The sequence below is a fragment of the Drosophila rhopaloa genome, unplaced genomic scaffold (genome assembly GCF_018152115.1).
Source record: "Drosophila rhopaloa isolate 14029-0021.01 unplaced genomic scaffold, ASM1815211v1 contig_3, whole genome shotgun sequence".
In the NCBI taxonomy this organism is placed as follows: Eukaryota; Metazoa; Arthropoda; class Insecta; order Diptera; family Drosophilidae; genus Drosophila; species Drosophila rhopaloa.
Window position 1 is genome coordinate 6,096,368 of NW_025335123.1, and position 23,057 is coordinate 6,119,424.

The window sequence follows — 23,057 nt, forward strand, 5'->3', positions numbered from 1 at the left end:
CATATAGCAGATAGCCAGAATTTAAAATTCCCGCTGTGTGCAAACAATCCCTTCAAAAATCTAGCTAAATACAACGGGAAAACATCTGATTATGCAGCGCTGATGCCTAATCTTAGTATTTTTTCGATCACGACAGTATATTTTAACAAGCCGCAAGCGGTCACACCGGTGGCATCGACTGATATCGGAAGTCGAGTCCTCTTCCTCTTCGATAAACCCAATATTTTGCAATAAAAGAATTTATTTTAAAACCAAACTCGCAGCACTTCTTTCCCAGCCGAGTGCAGTGTTTGTGAAAATCGGTCTAAAAACGGGGTAAAAAAAGCGCTGACGTACGCGATTCACCCGCTGTTCGAATTGGTCGCTTCCAGTTGTTTTTGTTGTTTTCTGTGTATCTCGCAACGGCCAACTGATGAGCCTCAATTGTTTTCATTAACGCAACGAGAGTCGCCCCGCCTCCCGTGCCGTATTCCCGCCCCACCCCCAACCTCACCGAGTTTCCAGTTAGGCCGCCTGACCCGCCCAAATCCCTCCCCTCCCTCCCTCTTTGCCATGGCCAGCAACAGTTTTGGGGGCGTGGCAGGTGTGAACGGCGATTTGTGGAGGGAGTGCGTCGCCTGGCTGACCAGGTGCAAGGTCATCCCACCCGACCACAAGGCCGCCCAGGCGGACTCGGAGATCCGCATCCTGGCCATGACACTGCGCGATGGAGTCCTCCTGTGCAATCTGGTCATCCATTTGGATCCGAGCAGCATGGATCCGCGGGATTTCAATCGCAAGCCGCAAATGGCACAGGTAATAGACGAAAGAAGCGAATCGAGAGGATGTCCCGCATAGTGTCGTAGTGAGCATCTAAAGCTAAAGGATTACCACAACCATTGCAGTTCCTGTGCAGCAAGAACATCAAGCTGTTCCTGGACGTGTGCCACAACAATTTCGGGATCCGCGACGGCGATCTCTTCGAGCCAACTATGCTGTACGACCTGACCAACTTCCACCGCGTCCTCATCACACTCTCCAAGCTGTCACAGTGCCGCAAGGTGCAGCAGATGCATCCGGATCTTGTGTGAGTAGACCAGTGTCCAAAACCGTGGACAAATAAGTCGGCCCAGTCCAGCCCATTCATTCAGATACAAATCCAAAACAACCTGGGGGTCAGAGAGGAATGTTTGATTAGAGTCAGATTAAATCACAAAGGCCTGGGATTGTTATAATTTAGACTTTATCAAATTCTACTATCGGTATTTGGATGAACCTCAGGTTAAGCAAAGCAAAATAATAACTAAAATACTAAGAAATCTGAAACAAAATTGAGAATTAAGCTGAACCTAAAACATTATGAGATAACAATTTGTATAATCTGTATAACGTATACAAATATGCAGATATGCAGTTGCGGCAAACAAATAGCATAATTATATAAAAAAGAGACTTGACATTAAACATAATATTTTAAAAATTGACTTAACATTAAACATAATATTTATTGCGCAAATTTATTAATTATAACATATTAGAATAACAATTTGTTGTAGACCCTTGGTTGTAATAACAACTTTACACTTGGAGTTATTATTGTATGAATTTTGCACAATAGCACAAAGATAATTATGGTTTTTAATTTCTCTAAAGTTTTTAATGAATACTTAGCTTATTGGTCCCAAACCATTGGTGCCCTTTTATTTCTGTTATTTATTATTATTATTCTGGTGGAAACCCCAAAACAAGATATCAGCGCAGACATATTGATCCTTCATCGATTTGCTCCAAGGTGATGGACCGAAACATAATGTGAAAAACATTTCCATACCAAGATATTAAATCCACCCTGTTTATCACATTACTTGTAAAAAAAGGTAATATTCTAAATTTGGAAGTCGTCTTAAGTAAGATCGATGATCTATTTTGCAGAGGGTTTTATAATTTCAGTCAAAAGTTTGCAACGCAGTAAAGGAGACATTTCCGACCCTGAGGTATTCACTTCCTAGCCTTTTTTTTGCGATTTGTTTTTGGATCAGTTATATATATATATGGAATCTTTTTTACAAATCTCTTATTAGTACGCTTATTTTGATTGCTATTTTCATTTCAAAATATTATTAAACCGTCCTCATATTGACTTTAAACCTTGAAATGGGAAAAGGACAATTATGCGGTGGTATTAAGAGTAATTTAAAATATATAATGCCAAACTCAAAGTTTTTATGCATTAACAAAAGTGCCTAAGCTGTTATTAATAGAAAGGAATTCAACTAAATAATATTGACTCAGGTGCATTTTTAAAATACCAGCACGTAATATTAAAATTCTTCAGTGCGTAGCAAATGCGATTTTTCAAAAATAACACATCAAATTAATCATTCGGCCATGTTTACAACTGCATTTTGGTTTCAATGACCTAAATCGGAATTTTTACCGAAATGCATGGCATTGTTTCGAGACGTACAAGCTTTATAAATAAGCTACATTTCTGGAAACGGAAATATAAATAATTAATCAAATAATGAATAGTAAAAATAGAACGTATTCCATTCTTCATTATTTATTTCCGAAGAAATAGGAATTTTAATTTGTAGGAATCGAGACAAATCGGTGAAAGTAAATTACTACTAATAAATATATACATATATATTTTTGGAAAAGTAGTTAGGCATCTTTAATTAAATATCATTTTAAGGGACTAAAATTTCTATAAAGCAAAACAATTAAAATATGTTAGTATTTATAGGCAAAAATACATTTACCTTTAAAGTTTATTTATTTTTCAAAATGCGTTTTATTTTGTATGAATTCTTATTATTAACTTATTAATTCTAAACTCTTTTCAGTGGTTTCAACCTGCAGCTATCGCCCAGTGAGCGTTCCCATTCGGACGAAGCCATCTACAAGGACCTGCATTCCACGTGAGTAGTCAATTCTGGGCGGGATCCGTGTCCCTATTTACTGTCCCGTGTTACCCCGCTTTATCCGCTGCTACTGGATGACAGGCGATGTGCCTGCATTTCCTGCGCCAGCATGGCAAACCCCTGTCACCCCGCCCCTAATGCAAAAACCAATGCGACCCGAACCGATCTCATTATGCGCCCACATACTTCCCGGTTCCAAGTCTACATATGAATAAGCCCTTGTCTGGCTGCTTATCGATCATTGTTTTCCTTCTGGCACTTGGAAAAGTATCCAAGTCGTGATAAAATCTTAAATTCGAAATGCAATTCTTGCCGAAAGTAACTATTATATAACAACAGATACAAAAAAGTCTTAAACTCCGCAAAGATATAATATATTCCAGAAAGTGGTTTGTATGCGAAAAACCCTATGTGTGGTACTTTTAGATTGAGTTGAAGTGATTCGAAATCACTGAATAATTATCTCAGATATATGTACATATATCCCTCATTCATTATTTTCTGTGATATCGAGCAGACGCAGACGCAAGCATATATCCCATTGTCCAGCTTTATCTAACACACTCTCTCTCTCTCTTTCTCTGTCTCTATCTCTATCTCTATCTAACACCCTGGGTGAATGAATCGGAACGTGTGTGTGTGTGTGTGAATGCAATTGTGAATGGGTGTTGCTTTCCTGGTGGTGATGTTATGTGGGTCGCAATCGGGGGAATCCCCCAGCGATCTGAGCATGCGGAAGACGAGCAGCATTGACGTCTCCGCTTCCGCCTCCTCGTCGGCGGAGTATTACGATAGAACCTCGCAGAGCGGCTCGCTGGACGAGAATAGCGACATAACCATCGAGAACGGCACCGAGGACATCGATGACTACATCGAGGACTCGCTCTCCAACATGTGCGACTCGACCATCGATAATGATTTGGATGATGCGAGTGTGGAGACGCCACTGCTGGGCGGCCAGAGCAGCGATTCGCGGGCCCTCTCCTTTGATCTCACCCTGGACGTGGTTTCCTCCACAACGGATTCCGCCTCCAATGCGGTCACGCCCACCCCGGAATCCTTTGCCCGTCAATGTGAAGCGGCCTTGGCCAACGAAGCAGCGGCCGACGTTACTTCCTCTACGCCGGGGCCGCCAATGGGCCGTCTAGTGTCCACGTCCTCCTCCTCGTCGCTCTTCGTCAGCGAGAGCCAGCGACTGCAGAAGGCGGCCGCCGCCGTCTACAACTATCGATCCTCGATGGCGTCCACGGAGCACGAGTACGCCTACATCTACAGCGAGGACGACGATAAGGTCTACGAGGACCTCTGCTACGTCACCTTCCAGGCGAAGGCCAAACCCGAGGTGTGCTGTCCATCATATTAACTGTCTTTGTGTCCAGCGGGGTGGGATCGATCGACCTTGAATCGCTAGCGAGAATCCCAACAAGTCATACCCAAAGCAACGGAAGTTCCATACAAAAAACATAAACCCCTTTTTTCAAAATCAGTTTTCCCAAAGATTTTGAACCCTTTTTTATTAAAATTTTAACATTCTGTATGCAAATTGTCAGTTTCTTTGAAGATTTTTGTCTTGTTGGTGATATAGTTAAAATCCTAGGAACAAAATGTAATCTGTAAGCGATTATAGGCAATGGTTCTTATTAAATTGTTAAAATTTTACAATGCACTGAAGGAGACCTTTCCTAACATGTACATATATTCCTGATCAGGATCATAAGATTAATCGATTTAGCCTCATGTGCGTTTCTATTCAAACTAGTCTCTAATGAATAGGAAAATCAATCAAATTAAACATGAACATATAAAACTTGAGGACTAACTTTTTGTATGATTAAAAACAAAAATTGGACTACTATTTTATATAGGTAATATAGAATTTAGAACCGGAACTAGCTTTTTCTCCCTAAACCTACAACTATATAATTAGAAAAAAATATGGAAAATGGCCATCACATTTTTTTTGTAACTTTAAGGGATTAATAAATTCGGCTTACCGAAGCTGGGTTTCTTTTCTTTTTTTAAATTGACCAACTGTTTTTGTGTAAGCAATCCTTCCATTTTAAGCCCTTAAATTCTCCAATATTATCCGCTTTAAATATTAAAATATTTCTCGAAATCATATTTGTTGTCTTAATTTAAAACTGAATAATCAAAGATTTTACCAGATGAGTTTTTAGAGCCGGTTAGCGTGGCAAAGCTTACAGATTACCTTCTGCTCCTACGATTTTGCGCAAAAAGTGAACCCACCCCAGTGTATCGTCTTGTGTAACAGCCTTTTATCTCCTTTCCCCACACTTCGCCCCGCTCTCCTTCTTCCTGCCGCCCCTCCATCCGTCGAATGCTTGATCCCTTAGATTCCACGTAGCCGTAAGAAACTGCCCTGCACCAAAGCCCACAGCCACAGTCACAACCACAGCTTGTCTTGCTTGCGCTTTAGCTTACTTACTGCCCCGCCAACCCCGTCACCCGCTTAAACAATCACTAACCCACCCGGATTCGCACCAACCCGCCAACGAGCCCCGCATCCCCGAGATTAGAGACCTTATAGCAGCATATATATATACCATATCGCTTCGAGCGCCACTTTCTTCCCGCTCTTCGGCTGGCGTTCCCATTCTGCCTCTGGCCGATGATCCAAAACGGGAACGGGAATGGGAATGGGAATGCAGCGAGCGGTGGGTTATCGACCCCCACTTGACACCGATCGAAGGCCGTGCCAAAGATAGCCACCGGAAGTGCTTGCCAACTACTCGGGCCACTATTTAAGTAACCATTGTATTGCCGCGCTGGGAGCATATTGCGAAAGTGGTTCGGTACAGTCAGCGGAGCACCATGGCATAGCAGATAGGGAAACCCAGACCCGTATCGATCCATAACAGAGAGCTTCTGCCTGTCAAACGGGGATGTGTGGCGATAAGGGCGACGCACGGAACACGGCCGATTGAAAGCCAGATCCCATTAACAACTACCTCGTCTGTCCGATGGCAATCGTTCTGCTCTGGCTAATGACATTTTACCGCGATTAACGACGTGATTATCCTTTTATGTTATCAAGGTTTATTCGACATTTTCTATTCCCCCAATGCGTCCTTATTTTATTGTTATTTGTATATTTTAATTTGCATATTCTTTAAAGACATTCTATCTAGCTTTTGGCTTACGTCTAACATCTAAACAAAATATATCTTTCAAATCCGAAGTATTGCCATGATGCAAAATATGTATGTTGGCTGAAGCGAATTTAAGTAATTGAAATAGTTCTTCTTTTACAAGAGTTCTTCTTTTATACAGATGGGCTTGCTTTCCCTGCCCTTTAGACCCATTAATTCTTGAAGTCTTGTTACATTTCCATACGTATTGTATTTGGTTTGCTGTCTGCTTATCTAGTGTTTACAACTTTCATTTAATTAATGTATTCAGTTTTCGTTATCACTTAACGTGTCTATCGTTAACCGCTGTTTAAGAAATACAATTGAGATGGGATTTGAACGCCCACACGATACGATTCCATTGTGGAGAAACAGATAGGAACTAGCTCAATCAGTTGACTGGAGGAGCATCATGTGGGTAGTGTCTCTGCTTCGAATGCCCGCTTAGATTCTTAGTGACATGCCATCCGCATCGGCATCCGCATCCGTGTCGACTCCCTGCTCCTCCTGCTCTTCATCTAGCTCCTCCTCGTCCTCGTCACTGCTACTCGGTGCCGGCGAGTTGAGGGCCATGTCGCTGCCCAGGGCCAGGAGTGGCTGGACATCCAGGTCGGGCGCAAATTGCTTCAGCAGTTGGCCCACCACCATGCACAGGCCCATCAGACGCTTCTCCATTCGCTGCTCGTAGCGACGGCGGTGCCTGCAAGGGGGATATTCATTAGTTAATTGGATTCTCGATTTTAATAGTTTGCAAGAGTGACTGGATCAACTATAGGCATTTAAGTCCTTTGGGGGAAATAAAACGAGTGCTTAAAGATAGCTAGAATTTGTATACTTTTGAAATATTTACTTCTTTTTTCAAGTATATTGAATATTAATTTAAATTTCTATAGCATTTGGAAGTATATTTTTCTTTCGAAGTATATATTTTTACCTGTTGCACTTTGGTTTTTAGGCAACAGATTTGATTAGGAAGTTTTTAATGCACATTTAAAGCGATTTCAAACGCACCGCTTGCCAATGCCACTACCTTTACACTCAGTTTGCCGAATCACTCACCTGTAATACTTGTCCTTCTCGCTGAGCACCTTCCGCTGGAGGCGCTTCCTCGGCGTTTTGGCCACCGGCTCGCTCTGCTGCTCCAGTTTCTCGGTCTTCACAACCGGCGTCGGGAGCGTCGTCGACGTGGAGGTCTCGTCAAAGTCGTTGTAGCGACTGTTGGAGAGGGAGACCTCGCCGCCGATCATCACCGGGCCGCACTCCATCTCGTGGCAGGTGGTCATGCAGACGTCCTCGCTCGCATCCTCGCAACCCCCGCCGGCATCCTTGCGCATTGTGGCCTCGGCCAGCAGCCTGTCCAGCTCATCGTTGTTGCCGTGGGCGATGTTGGCCTGGGTGCTGCTGTTGCTCCGATGGCAGGGCAGCGCGGAGTCGTCCATGTCGTCGGTATCGCCCTCATTGGGCGGCGAGCGCTCGCCAAAGTTGTGGTCGTTGAGCACGCCCAGCATCAGGGGCGAAAGTTGCGCCTCGTCGCAGGAATAGACGCTGGCGATGGCCAGATTGTTGTTGGGCGGCTCCACATTCGGCTCCTTGAGCGCATACGAGTGCAGGTCGGCGGTCTTCTGGTTCATGTAGGCGTGGATCAGGCCGAAGAACTCCCACTCCTTGTTCAGCTCCTCGATGGTCTGCTTGTTCAGCGGGACGCCTAGTGCGTTGGCCTTGTGGATGCGGTAGCGCTGCACCATGGAGAACCATTGCTTGCGCAGAGCAATCTCGCTGAAGTCGCCGATCTTGGCCATATCCTTGAATTTCCTGTGGGTTATGAGAGGTGGGCAATTACTGATTGGTTTATTGAATCGACTTATTTGTAATGTATTTTATTTGGAAGTCACCTAAAAATCATTAGCCAAAATTTAAAACTACGCTTTTGAGAATCACAATTTTATGCTGAGAAATAATTTAAAGCTTTTGATTAGTATTCAGTATTACTCAAGAATTTATCGTGAGGAGTTTGTACCTAAATTTCGTTTGATTGGTAACCTTAACTTTAGCTGAAAACAAGAAAACTAGTTTAATGCCAAAGAGCAAAGTGTTTAACAACTATTTTAATAGTTGCCAAAAGGACCGCCTATATTATGTTGATCTGTTTTTAGTTCAATTTAACTTTGTCATTTTTTTCGAAATAAGACAAACAAAGGGGTTTAATGTTTTCATCTTGGAGGTATGTTGAATATTTAAATGAAATGCTGATGTCTAAATATTGCACATTTATGTTTATATTGCTTAAGAGCAAAGGATTCTATTTAATAACTATTGAAATAGATTGTCAAAAGAAAAAGAAGGCACTTTGTGAAGTGTTTTTGGTTCTATCAAGTTCTGGTGACCCCAAATGGCTTGTCTTTTAGAGAAATTTGACTTGATTCCAAACCAAAGGCTCCTTAGTTTTCATTTTTGAACGCAATATCTGCAATATATGGTGACTTAGAGCCTAAGGTTCAGAAATAGGTTTCCAGTTGTTGTGTCTGAAACTCAATTGGTGACCTCGATGGCCAGTCTTATCGGGGGATTCTGAATCTACCTCCGGAATTCCCCGATTCCCAAATTCTCTTCGTAGATAACCAAGAAACTCACTTCCATGGTTCCGCGTGTTTGGGGGAATACCGGGAGAACAGCTCATCCGCCGCGATTCTCTGCACCACCAATTCGCGTTTCTCCTCCGCGGACCCTAAAAAACAATGCAAAATACAGAAATAGAAGCGGATTTGTGCATTTACAAAGTCGTCGAATCAGAACACGTGTTGTTGTTGCCTACACTTTTTGGATCCACTTTTGGCGTACGTGTGGTGGTCCATAACTCCCGGCTGGCGCTCCTCCGTTTGTGTCCAATGCGGAGCGAGGCTGGGGTCCAAAAATCCGCTTTGGTGGCCAATAAAAATGAAATCCCGAAAACACACAACTTTTTTTTATTGTTCTGCCACAGATGTTCTGGCTGGTGATGCAGCCCTGGTTGCACTGACAGGGCTGCCACCTGGTCAAACACTATCGACCTCTTAACAGCACTGTTAGTTAACAGTGGCGGCAATCGGGACAACGGCTGTTGTTCTATCGAATTTGAATGTCTGTTTTAAATTTGCACGTTAAATATAAAATTAATACTTATTTTTTTATTTTGTGTGTGAATAAAAAAGTAAGAAATACATGTGGCTTATTTTTGTCAGGCAACCTTTTCTAATTTGACTTTATTTTTATAAACACTAATGGTATTTTAAGATACAAAATATTCGAATATTAGCCATGTAGAAAAACAAATAGATGGTATAATTTCATCAGTAATGTAATCTTTACCGATTTAGTAAGTTATTTTAAAAAATCCTTCAAGGAAAATCTCTGATTGGATGCCCTTTTATACTTTTAAAATAGTTTTATATTATTTAATAGGTTTTTATAGTACCCCCGTGACTTGGACACGTTTATTATGATTTATTATGTTTTCCTTTGGCATTTATTTCCTTTTCGTTCAGTACCACCGACAATATTGCATGCAATGGAACCGGTTACGACCACACCAACACAAAAGAAGAGGAGGTGTACCAAGATCTGTGCGCCCTGCAAAGGACGAGTAGAAGCCAGGTAGAATTGCGACGCCTGTCCGTGCATGAGACACTTTGGTGGCCCAGCCGCTTGGTTCCCGACCGCCCTAATCCCTGGATCTCTCCCTCTTTCCCCCTAGACCGCCTCGACGACGAGCTTTGAGCAGCGCGACTACGTCATCCGGGAGCTGATCGACACGGAGTCCAACTACCTGGACGTGCTGACCGCACTGAAGGCAAAGTTTATGGGTCCCCTGGAGCGGCACCTCAATCAGGACGAGCTGCGTCAAATATTCCCGCGCATCAGAGTGAGTCCACCGTGATGTTTTATTTTTACTTTCAATTTAATTGATAATTTGGTGTGTGATATTTGCAGGAGCTGGCCGACATCCACACCAAGTTCCTGGACAAGCTGAGGGAGTCGCTGACGCCCAATTCCAAACAGAAGATGGCCCAGGTGTTCCTCGACTTCCGCGAACCGTTCCTCATCTACGGCGAGTACTGCTCGTGCCTGCTGGGGGCTATAGACTATTTGGCGGACGTGTGCAAGAAGAACCAGATCATCGACCAGCTGGTGCAGAAGTGCGAGCGCGACTACAACGTGGGCAAGCTGCAGCTGCGCGACATACTGTCGGTGCCGATGCAGCGCATCCTCAAGTATCACCTGCTGCTGGACAAGCTGGTGAAGGAGACGTCGCCGCTGCACGAAGACTACCGCTCGCTGGAGCGGGCCAAGGAGGCCATGATCGATGTGTCGCAGTACATCAACGAGGTGAAGCGCGACTCCGACCATTTGGTCATCATCCAGAAGGTCAAGGACAGCATCTTCGACCTGAATCTGCTGCAGAACGGCAACGGCAGCGACCTGCTGCAGTACGGGCGCCTGCTCCTGGACGGCGAGCTGCACATCAAGGCGCACGAGGACCAGAAGACCAAGCTCCGCTACGCCTTCGTCTTCGACAAGATCCTCATCATGGTGAAGGCGATGCACATCAAGACGGGCGACATGCAGTACACCTACCGCGACTCGCACAACCTGGCCGACTATCGCGTGGAGCAGAGCCATTCGCGGCGCACCCTCGGCCGGGACACGCGCTTCAAGTACCAGTTACTGCTGGCCCGCAAGTCGGGCAAGACAGCCTTCACCCTGTACCTCAAGTCGGAGCACGAGCGGGACAAGTGGCGCAAGGCCCTCACCGAGGCCATGTTAGTATATGGTTTCTAAATATTAAAATATGAAACTTATGTAAAACGGCTATCCACAGGGAAAGCCTCGAGCCGCCAGGCTGCCGCAGTACGGACCACAAAATGGAGATATACACCTTCGACGCCCCGACCACGTGCCGGCACTGCTCCAAGTTCCTCAAAGGCCGCATCCACCAGGGCTACCGGTGCAAGGTGTGCCAGATCAGCGTGCACAAGGGCTGCATCTCGTCGACGGGGCGTTGCAAGCAGAATCCGGTGAGCGTGCCGCCACCCGTCTGCGATCGTCAGCTGTCCGAGTTCAACTGGTTCGCCGGCAACCTGGATCGGGAGACGGCGGCCCATCGGCTGGAGAACCGACGCATCGGCACCTATCTGCTGCGCGTTCGTCCCCAGGGTCCATCAACGGCCCACGAGACGATGTATGCTCTTAGCCTGAAGTGAGTAGTGACTTTGGTTCACTCTGGCTAGCTATTCCACCTGCATCATCTCTTACTTTTCTGTCTCTAGGACCGATGATCATGTGATCAAGCATATGAAAATCAACCAGGAGAACTCCGGCGACTCCATGCTCTACTGCCTGTCCTCGCGAAGGCATTTCAAGACCATCGTCGAACTGGTTTCCTACTACGAACGCAACGATCTGGGGGAGAACTTTGCGGGGTGAGCTAAATGCGTTATAATATATATATATATTTATATATATTTTTGAAAAATTATGTCTACGAATTATACCAAGCGAAGTTTTCCACCTTGTACTTCAAAATGTACTCAGTTTTATGCTAAGTTTGCAGATATAAAATATTTGTGCATTTTATTAATTTTTACAAAATTATGCACAAATTATTCTTTATTGAATAATTGAAAACTATGTTTATAAAATGATAGTAACCACGTTTAATAGGTCGATACCAAAACCAACATAAATCTGTATTAACTTTATCTCTTTAGAAATATTTTTTAAAATATTTTATATAACATTACAAAGAATAAAGTTATACTAAATAGTTAAAAGAAAACTTCATGATTAAAGTCCATCCAAATCTATACAAGTTTATGAAGAAAACTATTTTCTTTTCATAAAGTAATGATAGTGATTATGTCCGATAGTCTGGCAGTCTTTTTAGATCAAAAACGTATTTTATTCTAGACATGAGACAGATCTTCTTTACTAAGGGCCGACACGTTCTAGTGCATTGAGGCTAGAAGAAAGGGATGTATATAGAAAGCACATAATTTGATGAATCCTTTTCCAGGCTCAACCAGTCGCTTCAGTGGCCCTTCAAGGAGGTGATCGCGACCGCTCTGTACGACTACGAGCCGAAGGCTGGGAGCAACCAGCTGCAGCTGCGCACCGACTGCCAGGTGCTGGTCATTGGCAAGGACGGCGACAGCAAGGGCTGGTGGCGTGGCAAGATCGGCGACACGGTAGGCCAAGGACTACCCTTTTGAAGAGAGATAGCCTAATCAATAGTTGCCTTTTCAGGTGGGCTACTTCCCCAAGGAGTACGTGCAGGAGCAGAAAGTGGCCAGCGAAGAGCTTTGATATTACAACTACGAGGTTTACTTTGCACCCAAGGCCATCACGCCCACAACGGCAGCCATTTCTGAATCACCAGGAGCTGGAGGACCTGTCACTGCAACTGGAGGCGCCACTCAAGGAGCCCTCCTCGAGGAGGGCATGGCAGCTAGCATCCACGGCAGCCACAGCAACAACAATTGCAGCTAGATCGTATCCCTAGTTAAATATATTTAAATATACAAATTGTTTTTATTTGTGTTTAAGCACTTTTTGTTTTACATTTTATCACATTTTGCGTCTGCTCGAAACATTTGTGCCAATCACTGGAAAATTACAAAATCGAAATCGAAACAAAACAAAATCATCCACCAATGTTCGCTTGAAAATGTTTACTTTTACTGTTTCAATTGTTTTCAATTATATATTGCAAATATATATGTATATGTTTACATTTATAAGAAAGTTTAGTTTTCTAAGTTTTATTTGTGAGTGTTTGTCTTCCCAATTTCTTTTTTTTTGTTTATCAAATTAAATCGTTCCACGTCGAGTGAGATTTTGTGCGAATGGAAGGGATAATATATATATATAAAAATGCCCTGCGCGGCATTTCCATACAAAATGAAGCTTTAAAAATTTATATTCATATTATTGTACTGCTAGATATTTAACCCTAGTTGAAACGCAAATGTTAACATAACGAAAGCAACGCAGCCACAAAATGTTCGAACAGAAAATAAGAATACTACGATGATGAAACGACGATATGGAAGTAAAAGCTTTAGTAATAACGATAACCGTCATATTTACAAGATGATCAACATTTTAAGCCAGCCAATTTATAGATATCTATTATTAACTATAATGTACCTATTTATATAGCCAACAATTAACAACCGAAAGAATACTAATGTTCACCGTGACGATCTGATGATTCGAAATTGTGTAGTTAGAAAACTCACCGAAGTTTTAAAAGCAAATATATTCTGTTTATTCCGCAACAATCAGTCATGCTCCCATCTTCACTTATCACGTTCATTTAAATTCAGACTCCAAGGTTCATTGCATTATATTATTGCTTATTTGTAAACGGTTTTATAATAAGTAGGGCAATTAAAATGTCGAGTCAATCGAAATGCATCACCAACCAAATCGGTTTATTATTAATTAAGTACCGAATTGTCTTAACCTAAATGGTATTCAACATTTCTTTAAAGAGAAAAAAGCTATAAATAATTGTTGAAATTCAATTATATTATCACTAAAATTAATCAAAAGAGAACCCCGTGAAAGTGCAAATGGGAGTAAGTCTGTGTGAGAAAGATGATTGAGCAAATAAGATAAATTGATCAGAAAACTGCTTACTATATTAATGATTTTTCTCTATTCACTCAAGCACAGGCAAATGCAATTCAGATCACAATAAATATTCAATGTTCTTTTTTACGCACAAAGCACAGCCGCAACAATAGAAAACGAATTAAGAACAACGATCAAATAGACTATAGGTTTCAGACACTTTATGTGCTATTCAAGTGTATTTGAGTATGGTTTCATATTAAATGCGATGTGATCTTAACTGAATGTCGCACCGAAACGTTAGCAATTCCGAAAGCTGCATTTACCAACCTACTCGCTGTCTATTTTCAACTGCTCTCTTGCTGTCCTTTTCCAAACGGCGTTTTGAAAATCTCTTTCCTCAAAAATGATAGTTAAGTCAATGTTGTTCGGACCTACGGTCTTTGCGTATGTTTAATTGCAAATTGTCAAATCCAGTTCTATGCCAATGTAAAAAACTTGTTCGTGGTTTTATATTTAAATAAAACGATTGGGAAATCGCTGAAAACCCCGTGACGCGCTAATAAACGAAAGTTTTGTTGTTCAATTGAAATCAATTCAACGAGTCTTATTTATCACTTATAAAAAACTCCATAGTGATGGACAAAAATATGTTCTTCGGTGTATCACTTGGATCGATTTTAATGTGAATTGTATTAGGTATTTTATTTTGTATGTATTGTTTATCATATTTTGATTACACAATTCTTAAGTTTTTAATCTGAAAATATATTTCACAGACCAATCGCTCTCCACATAACAATTTGTCCTGATATACATGATCGATATTTAGTATTCTATTTCATAATTTTTGTATTCATTGGCTTTTTAAATTTAACATTTACGTGTTTTTTGTCATAACTTTTCAATTCATTAGCAAATTCAAAATATGAATTCCATTTTAAAAAATGCAACATTTTTTTCTGCGTTGCATTATAAGCAAATGTTATCCATATGCAAAATTATTGTTCCTTTTCTGAAGATATTTGCTTATTTAAGTTAATATTTCATTTAATTTTGTTCAACCTGATAGCAAATTTGATTAATTAGTACTGTTAGAGTACTCCATATTCGGGACGTTCCTCTGTTGACTTCAAATATTTGTTACATTTCAATTTTTCAAGGCATTTGTTATCTATTCTGAAATGTAACCTTTCAGGATTATGTATTCTGTTTGTTGTTTTTTGTATATTTTATAATCTTTACTAGCTGATTAGCCCACAAGTATGCAACGTGTTCTTATAAAATGATTTATTGTAACAAAAAAATGTGTAATAATTAATCTAAGCTAGTGAGTGGGGAATACAATGAGTTGGGCGCAAAAAACAAAACATAAAACAAAGATCATTGGACTGGGACTGGTCCGCGTCTGCGGGTTATCTTCACCAGTCGCCTGCGACGTTGACGGGGCAGTGGGAGGTCCGTTGTCCCGGCCGGAGGCTGCTCACCCTGCTGATCCGTGCCCTGGGCATAGCTGTAGCTGATGGTGCGTTTGTAAATGCGCTGCTCCTGCTCCGACTGCTGGGATTGCTGGGATCGCGGCTTCCGTTTCTTGGATGCTGAGGATGAGGCGGAGGAGGCCTTCTTCTTTCTGGTTTTGGCCTTCCTGGTCTGGACATCATAGCAGCGCTCGATTTTCTGGCCCTTGCTGTCCTTGCAAGCGTAGCACACACTATTGTCCTGCTGACGGCGCACGCACAGGCTACTGGGAGCCACCTCCTCATCTTTCTTTTCCTTCTCTTGCTCCTTTTTCTCGGCCGGATCGTGGCGGTAACGCTTGTATTGGGTGCCGCTGCCAAAGGCATACTGCTCCGGCTGGTCGTCGTGGGAGTAGCTGCACGTCTCCGAAACCTCGTTGTTTTTCAACTGGCGACAAACTTCACACAGCTGGCCATCCTTCCGCTTGACCCGCCTGCAGCGCTGATCCTTGACATTGCTGGCTTCCGCCTGTGTCTCCTCCTCCAGATCGTCGGCGTCGTCATTGTCGTTCTCGTTGTCCTTGTCGGCTGCCCGATCGAAGTACTCCTGGACGAACTGCTCGTAGTTGCGCTCGTAGTCCTCCCCGGAGTATCCCTCGTGACTGGTCTCCGCACTCAGGCTGTCCACATCGTCGTCCGCCGTATCCACCGCCTCCACATTCCCGTCCACGTCCACGTCCTCATCTGCCTTGGGCTGCGCTTGCGCCTCGATTGCAGCTGCTAGGACGACGGGCTGCATCATCTCCGGTAGCTTTAACGCCTTCGACTGGTCCACATCCGAGACCGTTAGGGCATCCAGGCGCTGGAGCAGCTTGCCGGGAGCAAAGGCCTCCCAGTAGTTGACACTGCGGTCGTAGCTGTCCGCCAGGGAGACGGCCAAGCCGAGTAGCAGCAGCTCCGGCAGCAGCATCGCACTGAAAGCTGCGACTCTCGCCGCCGGCCGTTGCTTTTATGGATCCGATTGGCAATATAAAAGCATGGCCAATGGAGCGTGTCCGAAACCGCAGAGCCATCAGGAAGTGTGGCCCAACTGATCCGCGAGGAGGGAAGTGCGAGTGAAAGGCAAGATTTATTTCGTGTGGCCAATCAACTAAATCGAACAAAAGAAAAGGAAAACAAAATGCAAGTGGTTGGTTGTGGAGTGGTCAAAGTGGATGATGATGAGGAGGAGGAGGAGCAGGAGATGGTGGTGTTGCAGCCTCAACTACGCCGCACGTTGTCCGTCGGTCAGCCGCTGTGCGCCCACGGTGGGCGGGGCTGGGCGGGCGGCCGGCTGCCGCTGGTGGCGCAACTCGCGCCGCTTTTCCCGCAGGATCTGCTTGGTCTGGGAGGTGTCCAGCTCCTCCCAGCCGCCAGCATTGTCATCCACCCAGTCCTCGAGATCGGCCTGCCAATGGAGAGATATTTAGTTCCCCATCTCTTGGTCTCAGTGGACTTACGTTATCGCTAATGGGCACCAGGTCCTGGGCCTGCAGTCTTGAAAAGTCCGTTGCTTGGTTGGCAGCAGCACTCGCGTTTGGATCCTCCAGGTAGAACTTCATCTGGGGCTTTATGGTGGGCGTTAGCTCCTGGGGGATGAAAATCAAAATTAGACAGTGGGCTTATAAGGCTATTGCTCAGATAAAAAATAACTATCATTAAGAAATTACAAATTTAAGGGACAGTTCTTTAATTTTTTAAAAGGTTTTGTTTTGGTTCTTTTTTTTACTAGGTATTAAGTTTTATTATTGTATAAATTGATATGTCATTTCCAAATAGATATTCCTCGCACTAAATCAAGTATAGTTTTTAACAGTTTTTTGATTTTTTAAAAGAATATTTGATTTTGTTGATTAGATATTAATGCTATATTCAGTTGTATCTTGACAACTGCAAGTGATAGACAACCAAACAAGTTAGATTTATAGGCTCTTATAAGCTTTGTTAACTTGTCGTCGTATTTTTTACAGCTGTTTATATTGAAATATTAATTATGTGTGTTTGAGCAGTTAGTACGGTGGAAAACATTGCAAAACATTTTAAAATAATATCGAGAAATGTACTAGTTTGTGTATCTAGTTAATGCCGAAGGTATTTGCAATAAAAAAGTATCGAGATAAAGATTATAGGCAAAACATGACTAAAAGTTATTTGCAAATATACAGATCTTAACCAAATCGAATTTTGTTTACGAAGTATTGTTGCAGTGACTAGCATAAAAACTTATAAGTAACAAAACCTGTCATGCAGGGAAAAAATTAAGGAACTAAATAAAATAGCTGCAAAGGTACATAAAACAAAAAAGTATATATGGCCATAACATTAATTTTATCAGCTTAAAAAAAAAAATATTCCTTTTGGAAGAAATAGTAACCTTTTTTATAAAAGATTGCATTAACAGAGCAGTGCACTCTTATATTTTTTTCTCCAGCATAATTGACTTTTTTTAAATATTGAAAATAAATCATTAAGGGTATCACATAAATTTAAACAAAATTCTAAATAATCTAATGCCTCGTTGAACTTGTTATAAGAGTAAAGATAAATAGTATCCAATAAATGTTAACTGTATGTTAAAGTATCTAGATACACCGTAATACGGCTGATAAGGAAATGATACACAGTCCGTAGAAATCCCAGTGCTATTAGCCTGACCCGCGGTGTAATCACCGGATTGCCGATATGCCAACTCACACTGAAGAAGTCCGGTTCGGGTTCCTCCTTTGGGGGAGTGGGTGGCTGGGCCATTCGCTGGCGGTACTGCTCGATGTGCTCCTCCACGGTGCGCGGACTGTCGTCCCAAGAGTTCCAGTCCCGATCCCTTGGACCGGGACCCGCCGACCGGCCACCTGAGGGATTTCCCGCGGAGGAGGAGGCGGCGGAGAACTCTCCCCGCTCCACAATCACGTTCACCGCCTGCAGTTGGTCACCGTTCCCGGAGGAGCCGCTGTGGCTCAGCTTCCGGCGCCTGGAGAAGCAGCACAAGGCACGCCGGCACAGCGTGATGATGCCCAGAACCAGCATCTTTATTTGCTGCAGCATTGTCACCTGCTAACTTAGTTAATATTATTTACTAAATGTCGGTTTTGGTCCCGTTAGTGTGACCGCCACCCTAGCAGTGACGAATACCACATGGTGTAGCCAAAATACATGTGTGTATATACCAAAAACAGTGACTCAACGGTTATTGAAACTCATTCATTTCCAGCTGCAAAATGTTGGAATTATTATAAATATTATTGATTGATTTATTGTTTTCATTTTTCATACTAAGCATTTTAAATAAAATGGACCTCTTCAAGTTTTCAAAGATCTATATAATAGAATCGCAGCACTGGGTTACTTTCTTGCAACATGTTGCAAATTAAAACCACACTTTTAATGCAAATTATTAAAGAATTGAATAAAAAATTAAACTTAAAGAGGTTAAATTACAGGCCGGTACTTGCAAGGACCTTGTTTAAAATTAACTGAATCGTAAAATGATACTACATTCCTCATTTCATCTCATCGAGTTTCATAATCACGCATCAAAAACTAAATATTACATTTGTCATTCTCTGTTTTGAAAATGAAAAGTCTAAAAATAAATCCAAAATAAACAACAAAATTGTTTACGACACTCTTAGTCTTGTATAATTAATTATTAAAAAGCATTGAAAACTTCGAATTTTATTTGTATTTAAAGAATTTATTTTAACACTTCTAGCAATTGTTGATGAATCTGAATTACTCTTAATGTATAAAATGTTAGTTGTTATATTTTTATTACTAAGGAAACGGAAAATATTTTTTAATGAACTATCGCGCTACGTCCTTGGTTTTCCACCTCGTCGTGATCAACGTTGTTGCGTTCGATCTTGTTGCGCCTTCGGAACTTCACGATGAGCACTTCGATGACCCAGGGAACGGCGCACAGGATCATGAAGCCATTGAGGATGTGGAAGACCAGAATGTAGTCCTTGGTCTTGTCGCGTATAATTCCGACAATGGGGCCTATCAGAAACATGGCATTGCCCTGGGTGAACATGAACAGACCATAGCCAGTGGCGAACCTGGATAAAACAGTTATGTATATATTAAAAATTTTTTGGAGTATAAAATTTGGACTTACCTTTCCTTGGACAAGTAGTCGGCAAATACCAGAGGCAAGGGGACATGGAGCCAGGTGCGAAGGAACCCAATCACAGCCGTAATGATGGCCATTCCCATAAACTCAGTGATCCCATTGAAAACTGTTGAGAATTTAAGACAGGTTAGAAATCCAATGTTTCTGAGATGCCCTTACCGAATCGTGCAAAAACTGTGAGCACTGCTCCTGCTAAATAAATGTATCGCGAGGGTACTTGGATGCACACGGCTGTGATGGCCAGGAAAATTCGGGACGTCAAGTCGGCAGCTGCTCCAATTGCTATAATGGTGGCGGTATCCGGCTGAAAACATGATATTAAGACTTAAAACATCATCACTACAGAATAAATTCTTTCGGTATAAACAAGTTTAAGAAATTTATGAATGTACCACAACATCAACCACTTTGGGTAGCCAGCGAACCATTAAATTAATTATTATTTATTTGTAGAACACTTAAACACAATAGTGAAATTGTTAATAAAAATCAAATGAGTGGTCGCGTTCACAAAATAACTTGATCAGATAAGTGATCACATATCGATCACCTTATCCACTATCGATAAGCGCAGCCAAAGCTTGAGAGCAATCGGTTAAAAAATGGCGGCGCTTGTTCGAATTCCCCTTTGTTGGCCCTTTCGTAGACGCCATTCTTGTGCGATCAGTGAGTGAACTAAATAGTCCTTTAAATAAATCAATTAAAAGTGCGTAAATCGAATGCCGTTAATTATAATGATTGTGCAAAGGTAATATTGGTTAAATTGTGCTGTGTTTGTTAAAAGTGAAGGAATTTTTAAATGATTATTCTCCCAGGTATGTTAGCTTTAGCCATTTTATGCCAGAAAACAAGACATGTTTGTATTGGCAATAAGAAATTGCGTACTATTATATATTACCTATTAGGTATTAATATTCATATTTGTATTTGTATTCAACACATTTTGAAACACCTAATAAAAACTTGATAAACGTTGAGTCGTTCGTGACTGAGAATACCCTTTTGGGGCTCCTTTCTCGACGCCTTAATGTTAGTCTGTTTTTAAGGATCTTTTGTCTACAAAACAATAAAAAGTGGCGTGATAAATATGTAAATGAATTAATGACTGAGTAAGTTGAATCTACCTTTTTAAATGCATGTTTAGAATAAAATACATGTATGTTGTTATTGTGCTGAGTATTAGCTAGGATGTTTATACATATGTACATGTAATTTGACGTTTTTAAAAAACTATTAATTTGATATTTTATTTATTTCTTAAATCTATTTTCCAGCCATTGGTGTGTCATCACATATATACCCCATTTTTATATGTAAAGATTACTAATAATTCAATTTTTTCAATAGCTCACCCTGCTGTAGCCCAGTTCGAAGAGATATACCGGCTGCATGGTGAAGAATGTGATGTCGGAGTAGAGGGCGAAGGTGATGCCCAGCACGATGTTTACGTAGATGGGCTTCTTGAGCAGCGTGAGATCGAGGAAATCGACCACAGTGCGCACCCAGCCCTTCTTGGGAGGGTCGTCATCCTGGACCTGGGTCACCGATCCTCCAGTGGCACCACCTGCAGCACCACCAGCCGCCATACTCTGCCTTCGAGAAGCTTGCAGGCTGTGCATCATCTGAGGAGAGGCATCGCTGACCACCACGGGTCCGGACCAGTTGCCCAGGCTGGTGATGCTCGAGGCGCGACTGCAGTGCACCTTGAGCATGTGCTCCTCGGCGTGGGAGAGGCGACGCGATACGGGATCTCCGTGGAAACAGGGCTCCTCCGTGGGCGCCTTCAAAGGCGTCTCCGGCTGCACTCTCACCACCACTGTTGGCTTCACCGGCTGCTCCAGCTCCTGCAACTTAAGCTCCTCCTCCTCCGGAGCAATGGGCACGCGACGCATGTGCCACTCCACCGGATGCATCACCAGCATGCCCAGTATCGCATGGGCATTTAGCCCCGTGAGGACAAGCAGACAGCCCCGGAAGCCATACCACTGCATCAGCTTCTGCATGACAATCGGATACAGCATTGCTCCCAGACCGATCAGCGTCTGGGCGAAGCTCATCCACAACACCCGGTTCTTCACAAAGTAGTGGTTGAAGGTCGTGTAGCAGGTGGGCACTATCAGCCCAAAGGCCAGTCCCTGTACCAGGCTGAAGGCCAGCATCAGGTGCATTGTGGAGGTGGCGAACAACTGCAACCCGGTGCCCAGGAAATACAGAATTCCACCGACGACGCCCACCCTTCGCATCCCGAAGCGTTGGAACAGGGAGCCGGAGAACAGGCCGGCGAAGCTCATCGACGAGAAGAAGGCACTGGTGATAATGGCCATGGCACTCGACTCCGCCCCGATGCTCTTCAGGAAGTCCCCGAAAACAAGGCCAAACGATGGCAAGGCGGCGAGAGCACTTGTCTGTGAAAGGGATGATCAGGTGAGTCTTTATTATCTAAGAGTCACATTTCTTTTTTCGAAAGTTATGAATCGTAAATGTTCATAAAGTTGGCAAACAGTTTTGGGAAAACTAATCTTAAGATATGCTTCATTTGTCACAATTAACTATTCTTTGTGAAAATTTATTTAGCTAATTTCAAAAAATATATTGCAAAAAACAGCAATATAATAACAATATAATATATTTCACAAAAAAAATAATGATAGATTCCGTATAATTCCCCACAAATTTCTTCAACTTTAAATATAAACATAATAATTAAATTCACAATATAATGACGAATCCATAATTAACAGGATATATCGACAAACTGTCCATTCGCCAAGATTTTTTTCAACTTTTTCAATCACTCACAAAAAATAATGGGTTTCACGTAGAATTTGTCTTTTTTTTTTTTTTTTTTGCAAGAATGTTTCCTATATATTATTTAATTTTTTAAAAACTGCACTTATTTGTGTTACTTTAAAGTAATTTAGATAGTTCTTGGCACTACTGTTTCAAAAATACAAATCGGGGTAGAACAATATATATTTGAGTTGATTTACGGATCATTCAAAGGAGATTCTTTCCGGTTCCACTTACAAAGGGCATGGCCATGCCGATGCAGACGAGGATTCCCCAACCGCCATCGGGGGCCTCCAAGGTGTAGGTTTTAGACTTCTTCATCTCGATTGCCGGGTGGCTGCTGCTCCGCGGGCTGCTGGGCGGCAAGTGATTGCGGTCGTCACCCAGATATCTGAGGCATCCATCCGTCCGTGTACATATATCAATCCCGTCGTATAAGTCGGCGCATCCAGTAGCCACTAACTCGATTACCATCCGCTTATCGCACCTCGGGTCTTTATGACCAAACTAAGCTTCTTATGAGGAAGGTTTATAACATGACTTTGGCGATAAGATAAGCCGGGATACTCAGTATTTTCATAGATGCTGCCCCCCGTGTTTTTCCGAGCATTTCCGTAACCTTTCACGCCCCTTTCGAATTCCAGTTGTAATTGTAATAATTCATTTGCGAATAACGGAAACATGTTTGAGCATTCATTTGGTTTTTATCATCTTATCATCGAAAACAAGTTGGGCCAACGCATGATAAGATTTTTCAGAACTAATGGTTTGGACAGGTTTGTCACTAGATTTACAACAGTTCCCCCGCCTTCTCCTTAAAGAGATTTCTTGTGTCTAATTTATACAAACTTAAGTTTATTTTTCACGCATTACATTTGTTTGCCCCCGGACGCATGAGTACTGCTCGACTACATCCTATAAATGACTTCTAAATTGGCTTGTTTACTTTTGGGTGATAATGATGATAGGGTTTATC

At 42.5% G+C, this 23,057-nt stretch overlaps 5 protein-coding genes across 7 annotated transcripts; 1 reads left to right on the forward strand and 4 right to left on the reverse strand.

Moving 5' to 3' along the window:
* Window positions 1-163: 163 nt before the first annotated feature.
* Window positions 164-14,670, forward strand: LOC108042968 (protein vav). Of its 3 annotated transcripts, XM_017121490.2 has the most exons (11): window positions 164-795; window positions 885-1,066; window positions 2,829-2,903; window positions 3,627-4,250; window positions 9,577-9,685; window positions 9,786-9,953; window positions 10,022-10,851; window positions 10,911-11,288; window positions 11,359-11,511; window positions 12,105-12,276; window positions 12,335-14,670. In XM_017121490.2, the coding sequence occupies exons 1-11, from the start codon at window positions 553-555 to the stop codon at window positions 12,392-12,394; spliced, it is 2,994 nt and encodes a 997-aa protein (XP_016976979.1). In that variant the 5' UTR covers window positions 164-552; the 3' UTR covers window positions 12,395-14,670. The 3 variants fall into 3 exon arrangements, with proteins under 3 accessions (XP_016976979.1, XP_016976977.1, XP_016976978.1); XM_017121488.2 differs by lacking the exon at window positions 9,577-9,685 and having other exon boundaries at window positions 3,627-4,248; XM_017121489.2 differs by lacking the exon at window positions 3,627-4,250.
* On the reverse strand, window positions 6,247-9,078 carry LOC108042969. Its single transcript, XM_017121491.1, has 4 exons — window positions 8,868-9,078; window positions 8,687-8,780; window positions 7,115-7,867; window positions 6,247-6,755 (listed from the first exon to the last, which is right to left on the reverse strand). Exons 1-4 carry the CDS (start codon window positions 8,905-8,907, stop codon window positions 6,500-6,502), a joined length of 1,143 nt encoding a protein of 380 aa, XP_016976980.1. The 5' UTR covers window positions 8,908-9,078; the 3' UTR covers window positions 6,247-6,499.
* Window positions 14,671-14,939: 269 nt separating the features above from the next.
* Window positions 14,940-16,120, reverse strand: LOC108042970 (rRNA biogenesis protein rrp36). Its single transcript, XM_017121492.2, has one exon. It carries the CDS (start codon window positions 16,091-16,093, stop codon window positions 15,050-15,052), a length of 1,044 nt encoding a protein of 347 aa, XP_016976981.1. The 5' UTR covers window positions 16,094-16,120; the 3' UTR covers window positions 14,940-15,049.
* Window positions 16,121-16,233: 113 nt separating this feature from the next.
* Window positions 16,234-18,279, reverse strand: LOC108042971 (receptor-binding cancer antigen expressed on SiSo cells). Its single transcript, XM_017121493.1, has 3 exons — window positions 17,857-18,279; window positions 16,623-16,751; window positions 16,234-16,570 (listed from the first exon to the last, which is right to left on the reverse strand). Exons 1-3 carry the CDS (start codon window positions 18,202-18,204, stop codon window positions 16,388-16,390), a joined length of 660 nt encoding a protein of 219 aa, XP_016976982.1. The 5' UTR covers window positions 18,205-18,279; the 3' UTR covers window positions 16,234-16,387.
* A 547-nt stretch (window positions 18,280-18,826) lies between these two features.
* Window positions 18,827-22,503, reverse strand: LOC108042987 (monocarboxylate transporter 7). Its single transcript, XM_017121517.1, has 5 exons — window positions 22,319-22,503; window positions 20,644-21,696; window positions 19,451-19,595; window positions 19,277-19,397; window positions 18,827-19,217 (listed from the first exon to the last, which is right to left on the reverse strand). Exons 1-5 carry the CDS (start codon window positions 22,400-22,402, stop codon window positions 18,956-18,958), a joined length of 1,665 nt encoding a protein of 554 aa, XP_016977006.1. The 5' UTR covers window positions 22,403-22,503; the 3' UTR covers window positions 18,827-18,955.
* Between the last annotated feature and the right edge of the window lie 554 nt (window positions 22,504-23,057).